This window comes from Mus musculus, chromosome 2 (genome assembly GCF_000001635.26).
Source record: "Mus musculus strain C57BL/6J chromosome 2, GRCm38.p6 C57BL/6J".
Lineage (NCBI taxonomy): Eukaryota > Metazoa > Chordata > Mammalia > Rodentia > Muridae > Mus > Mus musculus.
The window spans coordinates 136,767,071-136,789,973 of NC_000068.7; the positions used below are offsets into that span (position 1 = coordinate 136,767,071).

Below are 22,903 nucleotides of genomic sequence, written 5' to 3' on the forward strand. Positions count from 1 at the left end.
TCTCAACATCTAAGAACAAATGCACAAGATTGGGGAGAGAAAACATAGTAACACCATGCAATATGCTCTGAGATCCTCCCATCCTCCCAGCTATTCATGGAAATAAAATAAAGACATTAGATGCTCTTATGAACTTTCTGCGAAGTGCTTCACAGCAATTATTCCAAGGCTATCTAGTCTTAATGTGTCAATTATGCCCACAAACTCAACTCAACTCAGCACAGTAAAATTAATATCATTGTTAAAAAATCTGGATAAAATAGTTCTATGCTGGGTTTGTTTGTTTGTTTGTTTTAAGGGGGTGTTTTTTGTTTTCTACTTTTTATCAAATTCAGCATCAGACTTTTCTCTTTCAGTCATATGTGTGCCAACAAATCTGGAAATCCATAATACAATGCAGCTTTCAGGAGACTATGGATGTGTTCAGTTTTGTTTCTCTATTATCTAACTCACAGGTCCAACAACACTTAAGGGTCCATTCCCATATATGCATTACCTCCTAGTCTCTACAAGCACCAGAGATAAGATTTCGGAAATCTTGTCAGAGAGTCATTATTTTTGCAGAAACAAAGAGCTATTCATTGTTTTCCAATTTATGAGAAGTGCATCAGGAAGTACAAACATCTGAAGACACATCCCTTCAAATCATGTATGTGCATTGCAGCCATTATTCGTTGTGCCCTGCCATGAATTTGCCCTTTGAGCCCAGGTACTTGTTAAATCCATTCTAACACAGCACTGTTTGAGCTCTCAGCACCTGTTTGCCTTGACCTAACATCCTTATTTATATCTGTATGCAAGATGACACATTGATGAAGGCAAGAACCGTGTTAACCAAGACATGTAGGAGGCCAAGAAAAATTTAAAAGGTTTAGGGAAACACTGTGTCCTTTCTCTTACACCTTATTCCTCTTACACGGGAGTTAAGTTTGATTCACAAACTGATTTAATGTGTTCCCAAAAGGAAACTAGCTAAACCAAGCAAACAAGCAAACAAAACCAAACAGTTGAGTGTGGCATGATTGTGCTTACAATCCATTACTTAGGATGCTAGACTACATACAGGGGAAGATCCTGTGTCAAAATGCAAACATACCAACTAGGAAGGGAAAAAGACAAGGAGAAAGGAATGTTCTCTCAAAAGTGAGTAAGCAGGACAGGAGAGAAGTCTCCTTGTATATAAAGATATTCAGATCATACCTGACTGCTTTGCTGTGCCCTCTGAGCTGGATAAACCCTGGAGTGTTTCCATTTACTTCTGAAAAGCATAGCAGAAGCATCAGAGACCTAGTCAGGGACAAGGTCTTCTTTAGTCTCACTAAAATGAGAAAAAATCTCTAATTTTCCCAATTCATGTTGTCCATGCTTTGGGTCACTAGTGAGCCTCCTTTAGGTTTTATGGTAACAATTCCCATAGCACATATGAATGTGGAATGGTTTTCAGATGATTGTTTATGCCTATAGACTAGAAATGTGCTGATCAGTTTTATCCTAAGCATGCCTGTACTTCTAGAGGCACAATTGTCAAAGCATGCATGAAAATATAGACCAAAAGAGGAATCGAGTTATAACTGGAGATCATCGTTAGATAGCCAAGACATTACATTGCACTTCTCCTTTAATGGTCTTTAAAAAGAAAAATAAAACTGACAAATCCCCTTCCATTAAACTTGCAGTTTCCCCAACTTGGTTTATGTAACCTGGCAACCTAGAACTGATGAATTTATATTAGTATCAAGCTGTATTTCAGATACACTGAGGTCAGCTTTCCTTGTAGCAATGGAGCAATGCCATTCTAGGTGTCAAATCATTGCCCCTCTTTCAAAAAGACACTCATTTTCCCTGTTCTCTGACCAGGTTTGTAGTGAGCAGGTCTCCATTGTAGACCCTGGGGAACCACGGCAGAATAACATGCCTTCCCTAGCTTTTGTAACAAGTCACTTATAAGTTTAAAAAATGAACAGAAATATTTTGGTGCCTACAGTATTGTTGTGCTGATGTTACTTTTTCTTTCCAGCTTCTATGAATTAGATAAAGAAAACAAAAACAGACCATCTTTGTCTGTATAGGCACTGCTTAGGGAAGAGCAGGAACTCATGGCTATGGCTACTCCTGCTTACTGTTCTCTTGTTGCCCCAAAGACAACAGTGCATTCTATTTTCTCCTTTTATCTGGTTGGAGATACTTAAAAACCAAAAGATACTGTTACTTTGAAATTGAAGCAGATATTCTGTCTAGACACATTGAATGGGAACCCCTTAAACATAAATTAACACCTGGTTTTTCTTTCTCTTGGGTTTCACTGGTATCTGAATCAATACGCTGTGCTGTTTCCTGGGATGTGCAAAATCAAACAGACCTTCTGATCCCATCTCATCCCGTCTGAACTGCAAACTATTTTGAGTATCGTTCTTGTTCATTTCCTTCCACCCATGTCTACTTAGGGAAGCAGCAGCCGTCTACAGCAATGCATCCTCCTGGACAATGCATTGTAATCTCAATCTTCTCTCTCTCTCTCTCTCTCTCTCTCTCTCTCTCTCTCTCTCTCTCTCTCTCTCTCTCTCTCTCTTTCTCTCTCTCTCTCTAATTCTGTTTCACATAGTCATTTCTCATGTTCTGTTGGAAACCCCCAAAAAATTCATTCCACACTATCATCCCTTTGTCCTAACCAGAACAACTCGATCGTGTCGAAGAAGGCATGAACCATATCAACCAAGACATGAAGGAGGCCGAGAAAAATTTAAAAGATTTAGGCAAATGCTGTGGCCTTTTCATATGTCCTTGTAACAAGTAGGTACTGGGTACCAGCTCTAATCTGTGGCGTCCAGTTTTCTTCCTTTCTTTCTTTTTCTTTCTTCCTTCCTTCCTTTTTTTTTTTGTTTTTCTTTTTTAATGTCAAAGTGAATGTCTGAAGTTTTGTCTTTTTTTTCTTTGTCCTTTTCCATCTGCTTCATTCTGTGGGGATAAAATACTTGTGTTTAATCAGAACAACTGGAACGCATTGAGGAAGGGATGGACCAAATCAATAAGGACATGAAAGAAGCAGAAAAGAATTTGACGGACCTAGGAAAATTCTGCGGGCTTTGTGTGTGTCCCTGTAACAAGTAGGTGCTGCCTGCCTGCCTGAAGCTTTGGTTTTCCCAAGGCTCATCTCCAAGCCTTGACTAGCTCATTCCTGCAGGCTCATAGGCAGGATGAGCATGTGGCATGCAGAACAGATCAATACCGTCTCCAATGCATTCATCTCATAGCATAGACAATATTAGTGAGAGTTACTGTTGATGCATTAAAAATCAGGCATACTCCAGTGAAAGCCTCACTGTCAGCAATTTTTATTGATTAACGTTTCAACATTTTCCAGTAAGTGTACTTTGAGACAGCGGCACTCAGGGCATGTTATTTTCCTCCATCTCAAGAACAAAATTGGAGATTTAGAAAAGATTTTGGATAAGTGTGGGGGATTTGAAACACATGTATCAAGGTTTGATTTTTTTTTTCAGAAGTAAAAAATCATGAGCTAATTTCACCCAAGTAAGCCTCTGCAAGTCAGAGAGTATGGCAGATACCCTCTTGCCTGCCAATCAGCTCCTGCATTTGATCATGAGATGCTACAGCCTCACCCAATGCAGGCATCCTCTTCAGTCAGAGATGCTAGTGTCTGTCTCCAATTTGACGCACGCCCTCCAACTCTTCCTCTTGGAAGATCTACCCGTACACTGGCTGAAATGTTGAAATGTGTAGATTTTGCATGCACGACATCACAAAACATTTTAACTGTTCTCAAGGTTCGCAATGCTTTTTTCGGAATGTAGCAGAAATGTGACATGTGGTTATAAAATTTTGCAACAGAAAGAACCCAAAACGCAGGGGTTCTAGAAGATAGTCTCATTTGGCTAGCAGTAGGGGGGAAATGCATGAGTGGATTGCCCAACATGCATTTGGAAAATTAAAGTTACCTGATCTCCCTCACCCCTCCCCCTTTCCCTCTTACAAAGAAACCTTTTACCCAAAAGCTCTCCTGATCCTAGCTTTTAGACTAGAAATTGATGTGATTTTTTTAGCAGATTATATGACCATTCGCACCCTTTAAACTTTGAGGCTGATTTGAAATATCCCACTTCCTGTTTAGGAGGGGGAGGGGCTCATCTTACCAATAAATAAAAAGCATGCTTAAAAAAAAAAAGTTGTGAAGTAAAGCCTGACTAACTGGAATCTAGCTGGAACCCACATCTGCCTCCTTTCTGGTTTTAGCCAAAGGGGGTGGGTGAGGCTAACAGGAAGCAGTCGCTCAGATTTGAAATGCTTTGTTGCCTAGGACATTTCAGTGTCTCAGATAGTCTCTATTCTATTCTATAATAATTACATAAGAATAAATAAATAAATAAATGATAACTTAGAGTTAATTTTAAAAGGTCATCAGACACATCATCTTTATAAGCTGTTACTGTGAAAAGATTTGATGGTGCCCATCCCTAAGGACTTCTGAGCTGAAAATTAGCTCAAGAATTTGAGAAAGATGTTTACCAATTACCTTTAAAGCAAATTTCCCCCCAGAACCTCCTAATCACTACCAAAGGTATAGAAATCTCCAAAATATTTTATTGTCAAACATTCCAGTTAGTCAAGATTTGAAAATATGCCCTTTTTAGAGCCAATTTACCCCACATTTGGAGTGAATTCTACCAGATACATCCCCTTAATCCTTCATCAATTGTGTGAGAAGAGTGGAGGTAGGGCTCTTTGAGGTGGATCATTGGGTTCTGAAGAAACATGACCCCCTAAATCCATATATAAGTGGTCCCTAATTCCTTCATTCGAAAGAGACCCTAATTGAGCTTCAAAGCTTGAGTGAAGTGTCCCCTAATGTGTGTAAACAATGCTTTAAAAACCATGTGTCACAACGCAGTGGCTGGTGGTGCCCTGGACTCTCTGGGGGCTTTGCCCTGTCTCGGCATGTTTCAAAGGACTATGATAGCTGTTCGGCCGTGATGTGAGTCTGTGCAGCGTTGTGGGTGCAGTGGTTTGCCTTCTCTTTGGAAACGCATATTTCCCTTCCCTTTGACTTTGCCAAAGATGGAATGCCAGACATTTTACATAGCAGAAAACATCACAAAGTCCAAACAAACAGCTTCTTGGAACCAAAAAGAGAGGGAATGGGGAGGAGGGATGAAGAGGCAAACTCTTAATTATGAAAACTTGTTTGATGACCTTGTATTGAATGGGCCCATGGCCCTTTGGTACAGTAAGTTGTGACTTCTCAAAGGGCTAATAGTAAATTGTGGAAGCTGCTGAAATTCCATTGGTGCATTTCCCAGTTTGTCACCATGGTTTCTTGGTCCTCAGACTGCAAGGATTAAAGCCAGTTTAAGAGATGGCTTTGAAACACAGAAAAAGTGGGGGAAAGTAGTATATAATCTTGTTGTCTTAGAATAAAAACTGCGAAATGAGACCGAAGGATGTATGTTGTTCTTGGACTCAATAGCATGTGGTTTCTACTATGCAAAGAACCTAGAAACATCTTTGATTGCCTTAAATTACAACACACCCACCAAAATATGCTCTATATGTTTCTATTGGGCACAACAGGTATGCCTGGATTTTAAGTTTTGTTCCAAGGCAGGTCAGTGAAATGTAGCCCATGGAGACCACACTAGTTCCAAACCACTCTCCCTTGTGATAACCCAGAATAGTTTAAAGTAGGAATCTGTTTGCACACTACCCTGCCCTTTGGCCCAACCAAGAAGCTACTGAACTGCGTTTCAAATCCTCACGAAGGCTATTACTGTCCTGCTAGTGCCTATTTCGAGAATGGTCAACTTCTGGAGTAGTTTGGCTTAAATGAGAATGCTTCACTTTCTACTCATGCCTGTAGCTGGTGCATGAAGAAGACACAGGGTGGGGTGGGGTGGGGTTCCTCTTTGGTGCTAGATGGCTTGTTCTCTCTTCTATTTTCCTGCATTCATTTCACAATGCTTCTTTTACTTTTTGTCTCTGTGGACAAAGGTTTGTACATCAACCCTGGATGTATGGTGACTGTTTGGAAGTACCGATATATTATCAATTTCAAACCACTCTAGAAGCAACCCAAAGACCATCACCCTTGGCCAACCACCAATCCTTTGTGTCTTTCATGAAACATTGAAATGTAGTACACACATGCATTGAGGGAAAGATATTAAGCAAAGATCACTGCATGATGGTGTGTTTAAACGTCAAGTATGTTTTTCTTCATGACTCCGTGTTACTGTGGTGTGATGTACACCCTCTACTTGGCAGTGTTGTCTTGTGTCTGTCTGCCAGTATGTTTTTCTGTGTTTTGTGTCTCAAAATATAATCATGTCACTGAAATAGAACTGAATGTTCACCAGCTATCTTAAGCCTCATCTTAAATCCAATTAAAGCACAAAACAAACCAAAGATTAGTCTTGACCATTGAAATTGGCTCAATTAGCTGGGCGGTGGTGGCGCACGCCTTTAGTCCCAGCACTTGGGAGGCAGAGACAGGCAGATTTCTGAGTTCAAGGCCAGCCTGGTCTACAAAGTGAGTGCCAGGACAGCCAGGGCTACACAGAGAAACCCTGTCTCGAAAAACCAAAAAAAAAAAAAAACCCCAAAAAAATTGGCTTAATTAAAAATAAAATGCTGAATAGCTGAGGTGTGGTGGTGGCCAACTGTTTGGGTCCAGATTATGATATATCGGTATTCTCTAATGCCTCAACTTAAAACTCATTTGCTTGGTTCGGTTCTTCGCTTAAAGAAGTGATCATTTCTGTGAGCTTGCTCCTCCACCCTGGGCTTTGTCACTCACCCAATTTTTTGCATAGGCTTAAATCCAGTGATGCTTACAAAAAAGCCTGGGGCAATAATCAGGATGGAGTAGTGGCCAGCCAGCCTGCCCGTGTGGTGGATGAACGGGAGCAGATGGCCATCAGTGGTGGCTTCATCCGCAGGTGAGTTTTTTGCAGTACTCTGTTGATGGATAACCAGCACTGAACTATTTTCTTTTCTTTTACTTGCAAGGAATTTTTGGGCTCCCTCATTGGGCTATGATTAGATTATGATAGCTTGTCATTCATTATCTTGTCTGGTCTTTGGCTGGGCTATCAGTAGAGACACTTCCATCCACCTGCATGAGGTCTTCCAGCAAAGAGCTCAGGTTTCTTCATGGTAATGATAGTGTTCCAAGCAGGCAAAATCCAAGACATGATTTCCTTCTGAGCTATGGCATGGGCACAGTTTGCCATGGTGCAAAGCATGACCACATCCAGAATCAGAGTTGGTATGGAATGACATCACTTGACCTGAGTTTATTTTAGCAGAGGCCTGGTAAACAGCAAGAGTAATGTAGCATTTATAGTCTAGGAGTACCAGAAAGCTGTTACCACTCCTTTCTCAGGAGATAGGCCAAGAACAAAAGGGTTTTATGGTAGGGAAATACAGTCATAGCTAGAGTTGACTAGAACAAGAAAGAGAAGCAAATGCCCTAAACCCTGCTTTCATGACCTCCAGTCTCTCTCAGGCCACTATTCAAAGCCCACTGGAAGCCAGAGCAAACAAGGAGCCAGTAGTACAGTAATAAAGGTCAGCTTCTCAGGGCACAGAGCAGGGGAAGTCAAAGACCTGATTTAGAGTAGGAAAAGGAGGAAAAAGTGGAATACACATTAACCACTTCTTTTGAGATCTAGAAGCATAAATAAATAAATAAATAAATAAATAAATAAATACCTATTTTAAAAGCTCAAATTATATGTCAGCCAATATCTTGGCCTGAGGAAAGGAAACCACTAAGCAGAAAAACAGCCAAATATTTTCTATGACAAAGGAAAGATTAAAGTTATTATATTTTTGGGCATGCTCCCCCCAATTCATTCCATACAACCACCAGTTTGTTTTAACCAGAAAAGCGTAATTTTGTCAAAGAAAGTGTAAGCCTTATCAATTAAAACAGTTTAGACTTATTACATATCAACAAACAGTTCTCAACCTGTGAGTTATAACTGCTTTAGCAAACCTCTGTCTCCAGAAATAATTACAGTACAATTGAAAACAGTAGCAAAATTGTACTTATGATGTAGCAACAAAAATAATTTTCTATTACATGAGAATCTGCATTAAAGGATTGCAGCATGAAGCAGGCTGAGAATCAATGATATACACTGTTATACCAGAACTCAGCATAGGTGAAGATATTTGTCTTCCTAATTATTTATCTCTAAGTTATTGTAGTTATTGGCCAATCAATTATGCTGGTATTCAAATGTGAGCCATAAGTCATAGGGTCTAGATATGCCTTACAAATGACAATTCTAATTTTGCCTCCATCTGCTTACAAGGAAACTCAATTAATAATTTGTAAGCCAGTGGTTGTAAAAGTATGGACTATGGGAGATCCGAAGAAAGAAAGAAAGAAAGAAAGAAAGAAAGAAAGAAAGAAAGAAAGAAAGAAAGAAAGGAAGGAAGGAAGGAAGGAAGGAAGGAAGGAAGGAAGGAAGGAAGGAAGGAAGGAAGGAAGGAAGGAAGGGGGAAGCAGGGAAAAATGCAAGAAGGAAAGACAGAGGGACACGCGCCAATATTTAATCCACAGCAATTCAATCCAAATATCTTGACAACTGACACAAGCATCTCTGATTTGTACAGCTCTGGTGTTCCACTGTGCTTTAGGGATGGAAGTAGTTGTGGTACAGAAACTTGTTCATGGTTGATGATCACTCAAATGAAATGTAAATGATAGGAGGTTTTCTCTTAATCTTTAAATTTGCTCTGTCTCAGGCTGATATATATCTTAGTGGAGCCAAGCATAGTGGCATAGGACTCTAATCCCAGCACTCATCAGGTCTGAGTTCTCAAAGTCAGCTTGGGCTATATATGGAGACAAGGTTGCAAGCAAAACAAAACAAACAATAGACAAAAGTTATAATATGCCAGTGTACTTTGGGAGTTGCCATGGGAAAAGGAGTTTAAACCTTCCGTTTTTAGCTCATTACTGTAACTAGTAAGAAAATTCTGTAATAAGTGCTTTCTATTTGCAGTAAGATGCCTGCTGTTTGCAATAGAGTGCCTTCTTAGCCTTCAAGTTGGCCTTTGGAAACGTGGTAAAGTGCTTTGTGAGCCAGCTCCCGCCCTCCATTCCTACCCATACAAGTGAAACCACCAGATTCACGTTTTTATGCTCCAAAAGCACCTGTTCCAATGCCCCTACCAAACCTATGACATCAACATGTGTGTGTATAAGAATCACCATGAAAAAGCAGTTCCTTTAAATCTCTTAGGAGTTCTCAAAATCAAGTGTATAACTGCTGTCTACATTGCCACAGACCCCAAGGTGGGAGAGCAATGAGCACTGAGATTTGCTACCTGACTTTCTTCACTCATCCTCAAGTTGAATCTTGGAAATCTATTTTTCAGACAAACAAAGCAAAACAAAACAAAAATAAACCATAGTCTCTATATAATTTTGCCTCCATCCTCTGCCCTAGAGTTCCTCAGAATAGATGATTTTATCTTCCCCAAAATAAATTAGGGTATGAGATGGCTGAGGAATGTCTCAGCAATAAAACACTTGCTGTTCAGGGGAGTTCATATGCCCAAAAGCCATGTTAATGCCAGTTGTGATAGTGTACACCTAACATTCTTGTGTACCTGTGGTGACATGGGAAGTGGGAAGGATAAGCCCACTCATGACATGTGTGGTGATGAGCAAGACACCCTGGTAGACATGATAGAGAGCAATGACTTATACCTAGCTGCTCTCTGACCTTCACATGGGTCAGATGCCAGGACACACACACACAAATATACATTAAAAATAAGTAAAATAATAACTAAGAAGGTGAAAATTACATAATTTTAGAAATCATAAAAGTAAATACATCAGTGTGTTTAATATGAACTATAAATTCAAAGCAGATGCAGAGTGCATATTTGTAATACTAACACTGGGAAAGATGAGAAGGGTGAATCAAGAGTTCAGCCAGCCTTGGCTTTATAGCCAAACCCTATTGGAGAAAGATACAGCGAGAGAACTCAAAGCTCCCAAATACAGTATTTGTATTAGTACAGAAGTATTCTACCTTTAAACTACACTTTGAGCTCAAAACATCAGTTTTAAAATTTCACTTGAAATTGACAAATGTTGTTAAAACATGTTGGCGTATTGAATAAGAATTAGGACTATTACTAGCTGTGTGTATTCTTCCCACAAGCTCTACCCCTTGGTAACAACTTTCTTCTTGCTCTGTCTTCCAAAATTGCTCTTTGGCTCCCAGGGTAACAAATGATGCCCGGGAAAATGAGATGGATGAGAACCTGGAGCAGGTGAGCGGCATCATCGGAAACCTCCGCCATATGGCTCTAGACATGGGCAATGAGATTGACACCCAGAATCGCCAGATCGACAGGATCATGGAGAAGGTGAGTCTACAGTTCTCAGGTGCTTACTACTTATTGCCACGACATCCACGCAATCAGTAGTTGCTGGATACTTTGCCCTTCATATTTCAAAACAAAAAGCATGAGACTCAGCAGCAGAACTGGGGTGAAGATTAAAATGCAGTTTGGGTTTCAATGGATTGTGAGTGCTGGGTATTGAGCACAGTGCCATGGGTATGCTAGAAGACTGTTCCACCAATGAGTTACACTCCTACCCCAGGCCATACGACTGAATGTAGTTGATATTTCTCTATCTCTCCCATGCCAGGCATGTGCTAGGCACTTAGAACACATGAAAATGAGACAGAATATATTTTCGCTGCCAAGGAATTTGTATCAGGACACAGAAACCATGAAACAATTCACCATACAAATCAGACACTAATTCTTTCCTTGCATTCTCATCCCCAATCGCATGAATATTAATTATAATCTTTTTACGTGTCCAAATGCCAAGAGGAGAGATGTGTGCATCAAGAGTTTAACAATGATTTTATGTGAATATATGTGAGACCCTGAAGTTCTTAATCTGAGATTTTGGAGTCTCTTTTTATCTTTTCCATTGCCAAGAATAGAGTGGGTTCTTTTTTACATCTTTTGAATTACAAAGCTAAGTAATAGTTTCTGGATCTCCAAGCATTCTTCAGTGCCGTGAAGGGATGAAGAGACAGGATTGTGTCACATATGGTCCAGATAAACGATATATGACCACATAATATTTTGCCTGATTGGTATTGAACTACACATATGTCAGAGCTGGCTAGAAAAATGCTTGTGTTTTGCTTAAGTTTGCAAGTTACAACATGCTTGTCATGGGTAAGCAGCTTTTGCTCTCATAAAGCTTTTAATGCTGTGTGAGCCAATGGATTTTAGAACCATGTTGAAAGGTTCAAAAAGTGTTGGAACCAATTCAGCCTGACCTAAGCTGTTACAGCTCTAAAGGAAAAATGAACAGAGAAATAATTTCTCCGCTGTTTTCCAGAAAGGAAACAATCTGAGAAAACAGGAAGTGCTTGTTTTCTATCACTGAACCAAATTGACTCAGAAGCAAGGAGATAACTCAACAAAGCCAAGCAGGGTTCCAGAGAAGAGATTTTTTTTTTTTTTTTCTAACTTAAGAGGTCAAAATGTTGAGAAACTGTCTTGGAAAAAGAATTTTTTATCCTCTTGTAAAGACAGCAGAAGCCACGTTCTAATACCTATGCCAGTATAATTCTCTAGAACGGCGAGAACTTTCTGTATTTAGCTGTTCAACTACCAATAAAGGTGTACACAGGGATAAAAGTTTAAGGAAAGGCTAGACAAGTTGATGGGAAGCAGCTGCTCTGGCTTGCTTAAACCCTAGACTGCTGAGTCACTGAGATAGAGCTAAAGGGTATAATTGCCTTACAATAATTAGCATATCTTGGCTGATATTTGCAATAGAATCCCACACACAAAGTCACAATTGGACACCATTTAAACAGCCCATTTGAGTCTGGCTGATCATGTTACTGAGCTACAGTATTCCCTCTTTCTCAAGGAAGTTCTTGTCTTTGAGAACTGTACCAGAAGTCTCAGTATGTATAAGGTTGAGTTAAAACCGCACAGTAGGCAAAGCAAAGAGAATTTTCTTCTCTCCTGGTCCCACTATGATCTTCTCTCGTCATCATTTGGGTTGAGAGAGAATTCTGGGAAGTTCAAAACAGAGTTTTGATATAGTCTTCTGGATTTTTAAGTCATTGCTTTGTGGGTTTGCTTATGTGTGTTTATATGTACAAACTATCAAAGTTACAAGCACATTGTTCTTCTAGAATACTTGAAATTAGAAGTAAGTTTCCATCCCAAGCTTCATACTGGTGCTAATGAAACAATAAAGATATTCAAACTCCAAAGTAAGGTTTGGTGAAAGAAAATGTGCTGTGATCCAGCGATGTGGTCCTCAAGGTCTTCCACCAGTGGAGGCCACTGAGCTTGAGAAATAAGACAACAGCTTAGAAATGGGATTTGTAGTTCACCAGCTCTATGAACTGGGGAACATTTTAACTCTGGATGTGCTGGTGTATGACATAGACACAGTTGTAGATGTGTGATGTGGGCCAGTGCAGCACCTGCCTGAAGCTAAGGGCTCAATGTACTCAGTATCCCCTTCTAACAAAGTCTGGGCTCCCTGATGGACAGTAGCCTTTCCACAAAGGCAACTTAGGAAGCACGTCTCAGAAATGTCAGCAATCTTAGGACTCTCTAAAATCAAGCAGGAATCTGAGGATGGGGTATCCTCCATTTAAAAACAAAATCCTCGAGGATTAACCAGGAAAACGGGATGAACACTGACAGAGGCATTTTCCAAAGGACATGCCTGAGGGGAGATTCTGTCAGGTTTTGTTTTGTTTTGCTTTTGTTTTCTATTTCTTTTATATACCACATAAAAAGTATGTGGTACTTTTGTGCCATGTAATATGGGTCTGGAATTTGAATGTGACTCAGAGAACTTGAGAGGAAGGAGCAAGCATCTATTGAACAAAGGCATTACAGCTCCACCCTGTCCTTTGAGACTATCCCAAGAATAGCCTCTGCTCTACTTACCCAAGCTGCCTTGCAAAGGCCAGGCAGTGCATTCATAAGCAAGACAGTCTCCATTTACCTTCGGAACTGACGTTTGTTTTAAAATGGATTATTTTCTTATTTAAGCTTCTCTGAGCTCAGTCTAGAAATGGCACAATTCAGTCTATAGGAGCATGTCAGATTGGTCTGAGCAAAGTCATTTTCCTTTTCAACAAAGTAGGATTATTTATGACACAGTTTATAGGTACAGAAGAAGGATCTGGGAACCAAATAAAATTGGAGGAATTATCCATTTTTCAAGTGAGAAGCCTGGGGGGTCAAAAAATATGTGTCTATAGTTCTGAATAATCAGGACAAATCAATGTTCTTTTTTATGTAAATACTCATTTTGAAGCCAACTCTTGATTAACCAAACAGATGGCAGAGAACCATAGCCAGATAATTCAGTTGTGAATAATCCAGAAATATGTTCAACTTTCAAGATCTTTGTTTGAACATAAATGAGTCCAGTGTGCTAGGAATTTATAAATTCAAATTGAATATAGAAAACTCTACCCAGTTGAGATTGGAAAGTGGGAAAGTAGGCACATAGCCTATGGTCAGTGAGTGATAGTAGATCATTCCCTCGACCACCTGGTGGCTTTCTTCTCTGCCCAGGCTGTAGAGTTACAAGTGGGAGCATTGTTTGTACAGCACTTGTAATGGGAAAAAGCAACAGCCTGTACTTGCTGCCTTACCTTTCTCCATGGCGATGGGAACAGTTAATTTCCTAGGCCTTGACAGTCTAGCCTTTGAGCACCTTCCCAGCATAAAAGATAAACTATAGAATACTGTCCTCAAACAGCAGATGCTATCCAGTGAGGAAAACCATTGAAACCTCAAGTCAAGTTCCTGTGACCTTGTCCAATGGTCTTGGGGGTGGGGGAGTGATATTTCTGAATGAGTTGTTTCACAAAAGAGCTTGAGTGGACCCCGGGGATGAATAGGACCTTAAGGAGTCGTCTAAGACCTCTCTTCTCTCCTCTTTTCTAGGCTGATTCCAACAAAACCAGAATTGATGAAGCCAACCAACGTGCAACAAAGATGCTGGGAAGTGGTTAAATTTGCCCTTCTGCTGTGCTCTCCTCCAAATGTTGTTGGACAAGAGAGCTCCTTCATGCTTCTCTCATGGTATTACCTAGTAGGTCTTGCACATACACACACACACACACACACACACACACACACACACACACACACACACACAGAGTCAGTCACCCCCATTGTAAATGTCCTGTGTGCTCTGTCAGCTTCCCAATGATACCATGTGTTTTTTGTTTTTCTCTGGCTCTCTTTCTTTCCAAAGGCTGTACATAGTGGTCATCTGGTGGCTCTAATTCCTAACTTAAGATGTCTTGGGTCTCGTTTTTTTTTTTTTCTTTTCTCAGTGGCGTTTGCTGAATGACAACAATTTAGGAATGCTCAATGTGCTGTTGATTTTCTCAATACACAGTATTGTTCTTGTAAAACTGTGACATTCCACAGAGCTACTGCCACAATCCTTTCTTAGGGTGTCAGGCTCTGAATCTCTCCAAATGTGCTGTCTTTGGTTCCTCATGGCTATTCTTTGTCTTTATGATTTCATAATTAGACAATGTGAAATTACATAACAGGCATTGCACTAAAAGTGATGTGATTTATGCATTTATGCATGAGAACTAAATAGACTTTTAGATTCCTACTTAAACAAAAACTTTCCATGACAGTAGCATACTGACAAGAAAACACACAACAGCAACAATAACAAAGCAACAACTACGCATGCTCAGTATTGGGACACTGTCAAGATTAAGTCATACCAGCAAAACCTGCAGCTGTGTCACCTTCTTTCTGTCAACCTACAGACTTACTGATTATAATCATCCCATTTTCTTTTTTTCACATATACATACACACACACACACACACACAAAGTGGATTTAACACACCATTAATCATTTCTAGCAAAATATGTGTTTGGCTGAAACTATGTGAAATGGATGTAATATAGGGTTTGTCGAATGCTTTTGAAAGCTATGTTTTGGAGACAATACTCTTGCTATGTGGAAAACGTGAAGATCTTCTACGTCTGGCTCTTGTTAATCACCATCTCCCCGTGGTTTGTCATCAGTACAATTCTCTGTTGCTTAATCTAGAGCTATGCACACCAAATTGCTGAGATGTTTAGTAGCTGATAAAGAAACCTTTAAAAAATTATATAAATGAATGAAATATAGATAAACTGTGAGATAAATATCATTACAGCATGTATATTAAATCCCTCCTGTCTCCTCTGTTGGTTTGTGAAGTGATTTGACATTTTGTAGCTAGTTTAAAATTATTAAAAATTATAGATCACAGCCACCGATTTCCGTCTGATGTTACATTCACACCAGAAAACACAGTCTGCATACTCTGTTCAGTTGATCCTAAGTTGTATACACTGGATAGAAAAGCAGATGTTCCATATTCCAATGACAATGGACACTTTGGCTTGGTTCTAGAAATACCTGTGTATGAATTCAGTGTTAACTGTGGGTCACATAGTTTTCTAGCATGCAGAGAAAAACCAGAAAGTGTGTGTGTGTGTGGGGGGGGGGATCTGAAGTACTCTAGTCTTAGCCCTGTAAACTTAGGTATTCCAAGCATTGGTAACTATTGTTTCCTTCCCCAGCATTGCCATAAACCAAAGTTCAGCCCTTCATTACCATAACACTACTACCCACACTTGTCTTTTTTTTTTAATTGGGTATTTATTTCATTTACATTTCCAATGCTATCCCAAAAGTCCCCCAAACGCTCCTCCACCCACTCCCACTTCTTGGCCCTGTTGTTCCCCTGTACTGAGGCGTATAAAGTTTGCACGACTAATGGCTTTCTCTTTCCACTGATGGCTGACTAGGCCATCGTCTGATACATATGCAGCTAGAGACACGAGCTCCAGGGGGGTACTGGTTAGTTCATATTGTTGTTCCACCTATAGGATTGCAGATCCCTTTAGCTCCTTGGGTACTTTCTCTAGCTCCTCCATTGGGGGCCCTGTGATCCATCCAATAGCCGACTGTGAGCATCTACTTCTGTGTTTGCTAGGCCCCAGCATAGTCTCACAAGAGACAGCTATATCTGGGTCCTTTCAGCAAAATCTTGCTAGTGTATGCAATGGTGTCAGCGTTTGGAAGCTGATTATGGGATGGATCCCCGGATATGGCATCCTTTCATCTCAGCTCCAAACTTTGTCTCTGTAACTCCTTCCGTGGGTGTTTTGTCTTAATTCACCCATTTACCTAAGAGTGTAAAGTAATTGTAGAACACTTACATAGCAGGCACAAAGCCCTGGATTTTGTTATGGTTCCAGTGCAAGCCATTTAATTTTGCAAGGTAATCATTATATACACATCTGGTCTTAGAACGTCTTTCTCCCTCCCCCAAATCCCACATTTATTATCAGATACTTTTTCCAACTCGAAACAACTACTAGTTTTAGTCATTTGCCAGCTGTTTCTATAGATTTGTCTGCTCCAAACATTTCATAGAAGGAGTGGTACAGTGGGCTCTTGTGACTGACTTCTTTCACTTTGCATGATGTAACATGGTCTGTCTGTATTGTAGCATGTCTCAGTATTCTATTCCTTCTTATGGCCAAGTAATATTTCCTTATGGGGATATACTGCATTTATTTACCTTTTTATTTACCTTTGGTTAGTGAACACCTAGGTTATATCTATATCTCCTTTGGCCTTTTATGACTAATCCTGCTTTGAACATTTGAAGGCCAGTTCTTATGAGAGAAGCTATCCTTAATTCTCTTATAACCACTCCTTTGCCACTACCGTGCCTTTGGACATCACCACTTCTACCTCATCACCACCTCACATGACAGTACTTTTACCTTTTCTACTGCCTATATCACTTCATTATCTTGACTGGCATATCTCTCTTCTCCACCTTCACCATCATCTTTATACTCTGTGTGTGTGTGTGTGTGTGTGTGTGTGTGTGTGTGTGTGTGTAGTATATATATATATACACACCATAATTACTTCCATTACCACTGATCCTGTCACCACCATAGCTGCCACCACCTGTACCACTGTCCCATCTTTGATCATCTCCTTCTTTATCACTACTTCTCTGAATGACTCATAGCAGCAATGCAAGCACATTTGTCCTGGTTGGTGGTGGTAGCTGGACAGTTTCACTCATGAGACTCTCTGAAGGTTTGATGAGAGCAGTGAAGAAGCAAGAAGAGCAATGATGAGCTTGTCATTGTCAGAAAGCATTTGCAGGATTTTATCCTTTTCCAAGGGAGCAACAGAGAGAGCACATTTATTTCTTAAAATCATGGTAGTGGAGAGGGTGCTAAAAGACAGAAAAGGTGATTATGTACCACATATGTCAGAACTGACAGGGGGGGTCAATATTCAGCCTGTGCAGAATGTTCCAAGCTCCATCTGTTCTCAGCCGAAGTGAGTGGGTTTTCACAGAAAGTGACGTGCACGAAGTTTGCTTTGAGACTGCCACATAATGCTCTGGGCAGCATATTTGCTTTGACAAATGCATTTGTCCAAGCTTGGCTCTTACACAGCCTGCTACTTCTGGCTAACGAAGAATGGATGTCCCAGGGATGAATCTTCTCTAGCTGATCTATCAACCCAAGAAATGCAATAGGAATGCAACAACAGAACACCTGCAAAAACTAAATATTCTCCTTTCTCCATTCAGGCACTGGCAAAGGTCTGTCCTACACAAAATCAGAGGGGTCTTCCTTTGCCCTCTTAGCAGGAGGCTTTCTTCTTGACCTCCTGCCCATTTTCTTTTGTCATCCTTTAAAATTATTTATTTTATGTGGATGTGTGTTTTGTCTGCATGGATGTCTATGCATCATGTATTTGACTGGTACCTACACTGGGCAGAAGAGAATATTGGATCCCCGTGAAACTAGAGTTACAAATGGTTGTGAAAGTAGGGAACTGAACCCAACCAAATTCTCTGAACGAACAGCCAATGCTATTAACCATTGGGCCATCTCTTCAGCCCCCCTGTTTCCCTCTCCCTCTCCCTCTCCCTCTCCCTCTCCCTCTCCCTCTCCCTCTCCCTCTCCCTCTCCCTCTCCCTCTCCCTCTCCCTCTAACTCTCCCTCTCCCTCTCCCTCTCCCCCTCCCTCTCCCTCCCTATCTCCCTATGAAATGCATATTCTATGAGCATCAACCCATGCCTCCCAGAGTCCCCCAGGCAGGATCCAGCTCCAGTTGCTTGTGTGGCAGTTCAAGGAATGTTAATCACTTTCTTAGCAGCCGCCCCCACTTTTCCTGCCCATTTTCCTTCTTTTATCCCTCTTTTATTCCTGAAATCTGCTTTAACTACCTTTCCCTCTGTTGTAGCCCTGACTCATTAGCAAGTTGGTGCTTGTGCTGATAGTAGAGGACGAGAAGATATTGCACGTTCCGTGACCATTAAGCACAGGATGGGCTCTGTGTTGAGTGTTTTGTCTATGTTGACACATTCAACTATTGCAACTGCAAACTTGGTATTATTAATCCTCTACCACTAATGAAAACACTAACTTTATCTGAACAAGGTATCTCTGATAGTAAATGATAAGGTATGATTCAAAGAAGATGTACATTACTTCAGAAGTATTTGGAAATAACAGTCCATGGTTATACCTTTGTCACTTCAGCAAGCCAGGAAATTCCAAGAGAAATTGGGCTCCTTGAAGCAAGAAAGGCAGAATGATGGGTTCTCAGAAGCCCCCAGAGAACCTACTTTCATTCACTTGCTGTAAAAAACACTATGTCTTTTTTTAAATTAATTAATTAATTTTCCATTTCAACCTCGGTTTCTCTTCCCTCCTCTCCTCCCAGTCCCTCCTCCTTCCCTGCCTCCCATCCACTCCTCCTCTCTTTATCTTCAGAAAAGTGCAGGCCTCCCACGGATATCAACCAGCCATGACATATCAAGTTGTAGTAAGACTAAGCACCTCCTCTCCTGTTAAAGCTAGAAGAGGCAACCCAGTAAGAGGAAAGAGTTCCAAAGGCAGGCAATAGAGTAAAAGACATCTCCTGCTCCCACTGTTAGGAGTCCTACAAGAAGACCAAGCTAGACGACTATACCATATCATATGTACAGGGGGCTTAGGTCAGGCCCAGGCAGGATCCCTCGTTGACCATTCAGTCTCTATGAGCCCCTATGAATCCAAGTTAGTTGACTCTGGGGGGGGGGATTAAACTTTATTATGATCTAGGCCCCACTGCAAATATGGTGACTATAACATTAAAGGAATAAAAACTTAGGAAAACTATTTATAATCATTGAAATAGTCCCATGTCTTCAGATGGAGACTTCAGAAAAAGATTGCTGGGGATGGATGAGTAGAGAGTTCTACTTCCCTTGACAGGTTCTGTACTGCCTCCCAGAATTCCTCAGCCAGATCAATTTCTGGTTGTTCATGTGGTAGCTCACGCGATATTGATCCCTTTCTTTAATGGTGATCTTTTGTCTCTCTCTCCTCAAATAAACTGATGCCTTAAATGGCTGTCTGAGCATCCCAGTCTAAGGGTGTCCCAGCTAAGGTGACTCCTTCCTGAGATTTCTGCCATCACCCAAGCATCTCTCCTGAGCACTACCATAGAGAAATGTGCTGCCTTCCACCTCCATCATCTTTGAGTTCCTCCTTCTTCAGTGAAATGTGCCCTTAGCACTTAAACCCTGGTTTTTCTCAATGGAGAGCAAGGTGCCACATGTCAACTTATAAGACTGCTGAAGTGCATCGTATTCTTCACGGATCATTCTATTTTCCCGCAAACTAAAAATAAGATTTTTGCAGAAAATACTACGCTCCTAACTACCCAGTAGTAAGTTGTAAATGAAATACTAAGCAGTTAAGGTTTCTCTGAGCCCTGTTCTCATGTATGTAAACAATATAGCTACAATAATCTCTTGCCTTATATTTTACAGGGTAGATCTAAAGGTATTATATCCATTAAAATGCCTTATAAAGACATGTGCCACTAGGTGGACACAGGGACAGGAAACAATCACACCCACCGAGGAGGTTAAAAACAGATCATCCTAGCCATTTCTAATCAGAAAACCTATCATCATTTATATTGGTGTACGATGTTCTCACATGATTTCACTTAGATATAGATAAATTAGTTTCATATCTAGGATGTTCCATGCCCTTATCAGATCTACCAGAACAGCTCCTAGATTTCCATGTTCCTAACTGGTGGTAATTGTATCTAAAATGTGCTACATTTTCACCAGTAAAGTATAGTCAGTCTCTGACTTCCACTCAAATGTCAGTGAAGTCAAGTGTTGCTCTGAAAACTAGGAGCAATTGATTATGATACTGTGAGAAACAAATGCTGTTATCCCATACAGTTGTTTCCAAATTGCCTAGCATCAGTACTCCTGCTGATACTTTTAATGATACTGGAAAGCAGGCAACATGATCTGAGGAATACAGTTCTTAGTGATTGCTATATAACAGGTTGCCCAAGCCGCAATATCTTAAAATCCTAAACAACTTATTTAGCTCTCAGTTCTTTGGCATTTAAGTTAGGTCTGGCAGAAAGTTTTAATCTTGGCTAGTCTGTAATTGTGGTCAACTGTCGCTCCACTGGGAACCAGTGGGCCATCTCTTGCTGAGCCTTCCTCTGGCTCCATATGACCTTTCCTTCTGCAGCAAGCCATTTAGAGATTGTTAATATCCTCTTCAAAGCAAGGCTACTCGCTTTGGCCACATCATATTGGCCAATGTAACTCTCACACCAATCCACATCCAAGGATGAGGAAACAGATTCAACCTCTTGGGAAAACTTCCAGATCACTTAACCAAGGTTATAGATGCTGTGCTGCTGAACGGAAAGGCTGCCTTCACAATTACTCTGAAATTCTCAGAGATATAAAGAGTTCTTTCTCTCCTCTGGGTCCTCGGAGTCTAATAAAAGGAAAGGTTAAGACAGAGTTGTCTCTGTCTTAGAAAAGACCCTGGATGGATATTCTCCACAGGAGCACAAGAAGGATTGGAATATCAGAAGTAATAGAGCTGGCGCGTGCTAACAGAATGTGGTAGCCTGTTGATGAAACTGACCTTAATCCTGAAATGTCAAAACTAATCCTACTCCTCCAAAGCAAGAGGATTGTAGCCACTACCCTTAAACCCTAAATACCCAGAGCTTGGAAGAAAGCATTTTAACATACAAAATGGGATTGGCTCCTCAGCTAGCACTTGATAAGTACCTCTTGTCTGAAACTTCTGTGCCTTCCTTCCCATCTTTTATTTGTTGCTATTTTGTGAAGATTTACACTAGATTTTATTTTCTTGTGGGAGTCTTTATTTTGCTTTTCTTACCAAGCTTTTCTGTTCAAAAATATACTGTTCTCTTTGCTAACGGGGCAAACGAGACTGATTAGTCAAGGATGAAGATGAAATTATGTGTGTCAGAGACAGCTTAAGTATATACAAGATGTTTCCTGGGTGTCTGGAGGCGTGGGGTGTAGGAGGTGACTGCTGTCTTCCATGGCACCAGCTTGCTTCTTAAAGGAACCGTGACAATTGCCAGTTTAAAAAGGATGAAGGGAGTGCCAATGGCATGTGGTTTTAAGTTGTCAGAGGCTGCATAAATAGAAAACTCTAGAGACCTAAATCTATGCACTCATTTGTTATTAAAGGCAAAACTCCAAACTAGGCCAAATACATCCTTTAATAAGTTTCAGATTTTATACCCCCGACCAAAAATCTCCTTGTTTTCCATGATTGTAGCATCCTTGAATTTCTATTCTCTGAATTTATACACCTTCAGTGCAGGTAGTCTGGCTCCTCAACCTTCAGACTAACGAGTGGTTCTTGGGTGGCTATTCCTCAACCAACTGTCCTAGCCTCATTTTATTCCAGAACAATAACTGCAAACCAAAAAGAAACTTTGGAGTGCCTTGGAAATGCTTTTCCTTAGGTAGAGGATAGTGCAGTCTGGTCCCTCGGAATATAAAACTTCAATAAAGAAGTGCATCTGGGAATGTGAGTTCAGAGACAGGAGAGAGGGATGGAAAAATGTAAAGACTCCTTGGGAAGTGATGCCAAGGAGGTATGATGAAGTGAGCCAAGTTATTAGGTACCTGGGCATTTGGGTCTGAGAGATAGCAGAGAAGCAGGTGGAATGTGAATCAAGGCTATTTTCCTGGGCAAAGACATGGAGAGGCACTTTCTTTGGCCATGTATTGTCATGGGGTAGCATTGAGACCTTCTACGTGACTTGTGCACTTGAAAACCCAAAACAGTACTATACCAACAGGACCAACATGACAGGTGAAGCTGAGGTGCACAGAGCCAATTCATCCTTCTGTAAGCGTGTTAAGGTCTGTTTGAAACTTATTGCCAGCACTATGATTGGTATGGCATCAGATCAAAAGAATTTGAAGGTACATATAAGGAGCATTGCTGTGAGAAAAACATGAAGGAAAATCAAGCCAGCAAGGTCCCCATCACAGCCTAACATCCAGCTATTAAGATTGCTTTCTGGCTCAACCCTAGATGGACCATTCATATCCCAAAAGTTCCTCAATTGCCTGCTCCACCTACAGAGTTTTAACTGAGATTTTATTTGAAAGAGCTCTGCTGGTAAAACAAAAAATACAAAAAGCAGGGAAGAAGAAGGAAAGAAACATTTTGTTATTATTTTGGAAGTATTTGTTTGTTTTAAGACAGGATCTTCATCTGTTACCAAGGCTACATAGAAACTCACTATATCAGCCAGGCTGGTCTCGTATTCATAGTAATAACCCTATCTCCTGCCACGACTAGAATGATATCCACTTCTGTAGGACAATTTGGAGGACAGATGTTGTTGTTGGATTAAAGATATGGATGAGCACAAAAAAGTAAATAATTAAAAATAAAAATGTTTTT

General features: G+C 40.5%; 1 protein-coding gene across 7 annotated transcripts in view; it reads left to right on the plus strand.

Moving 5' to 3' along the window:
* The window catches only part of Snap25 (synaptosomal-associated protein 25), a 68,990-nt gene extending 53,632 nt beyond the window's left edge, over positions 1 to 15,358 (plus strand). For 2 of the 7 annotated variants that reach the window (NM_011428.3, NM_001355254.1), the window contains exons 5-8: positions 2,987 to 3,104; positions 6,825 to 6,950; positions 10,266 to 10,410; positions 14,005 to 15,358. In NM_011428.3, coding sequence (NP_035558.1) covers positions 2,987 to 3,104; positions 6,825 to 6,950; positions 10,266 to 10,410; positions 14,005 to 14,073 — 458 coding nt within the window. In that variant the 3' untranslated portion in view covers positions 14,074 to 15,358. Of the gene's footprint in view, positions 1 to 2,672; positions 3,105 to 6,824; positions 6,951 to 10,265; positions 10,411 to 14,004 lie in introns of all 7 variants that reach the window. The other 5 variants (NR_149318.1, XM_017316761.2, NM_001291056.1 and 2 more) reach the window with 5 other exon arrangements.
* Positions 15,359 to 22,903: the final 7,545 nt, after the last annotated feature.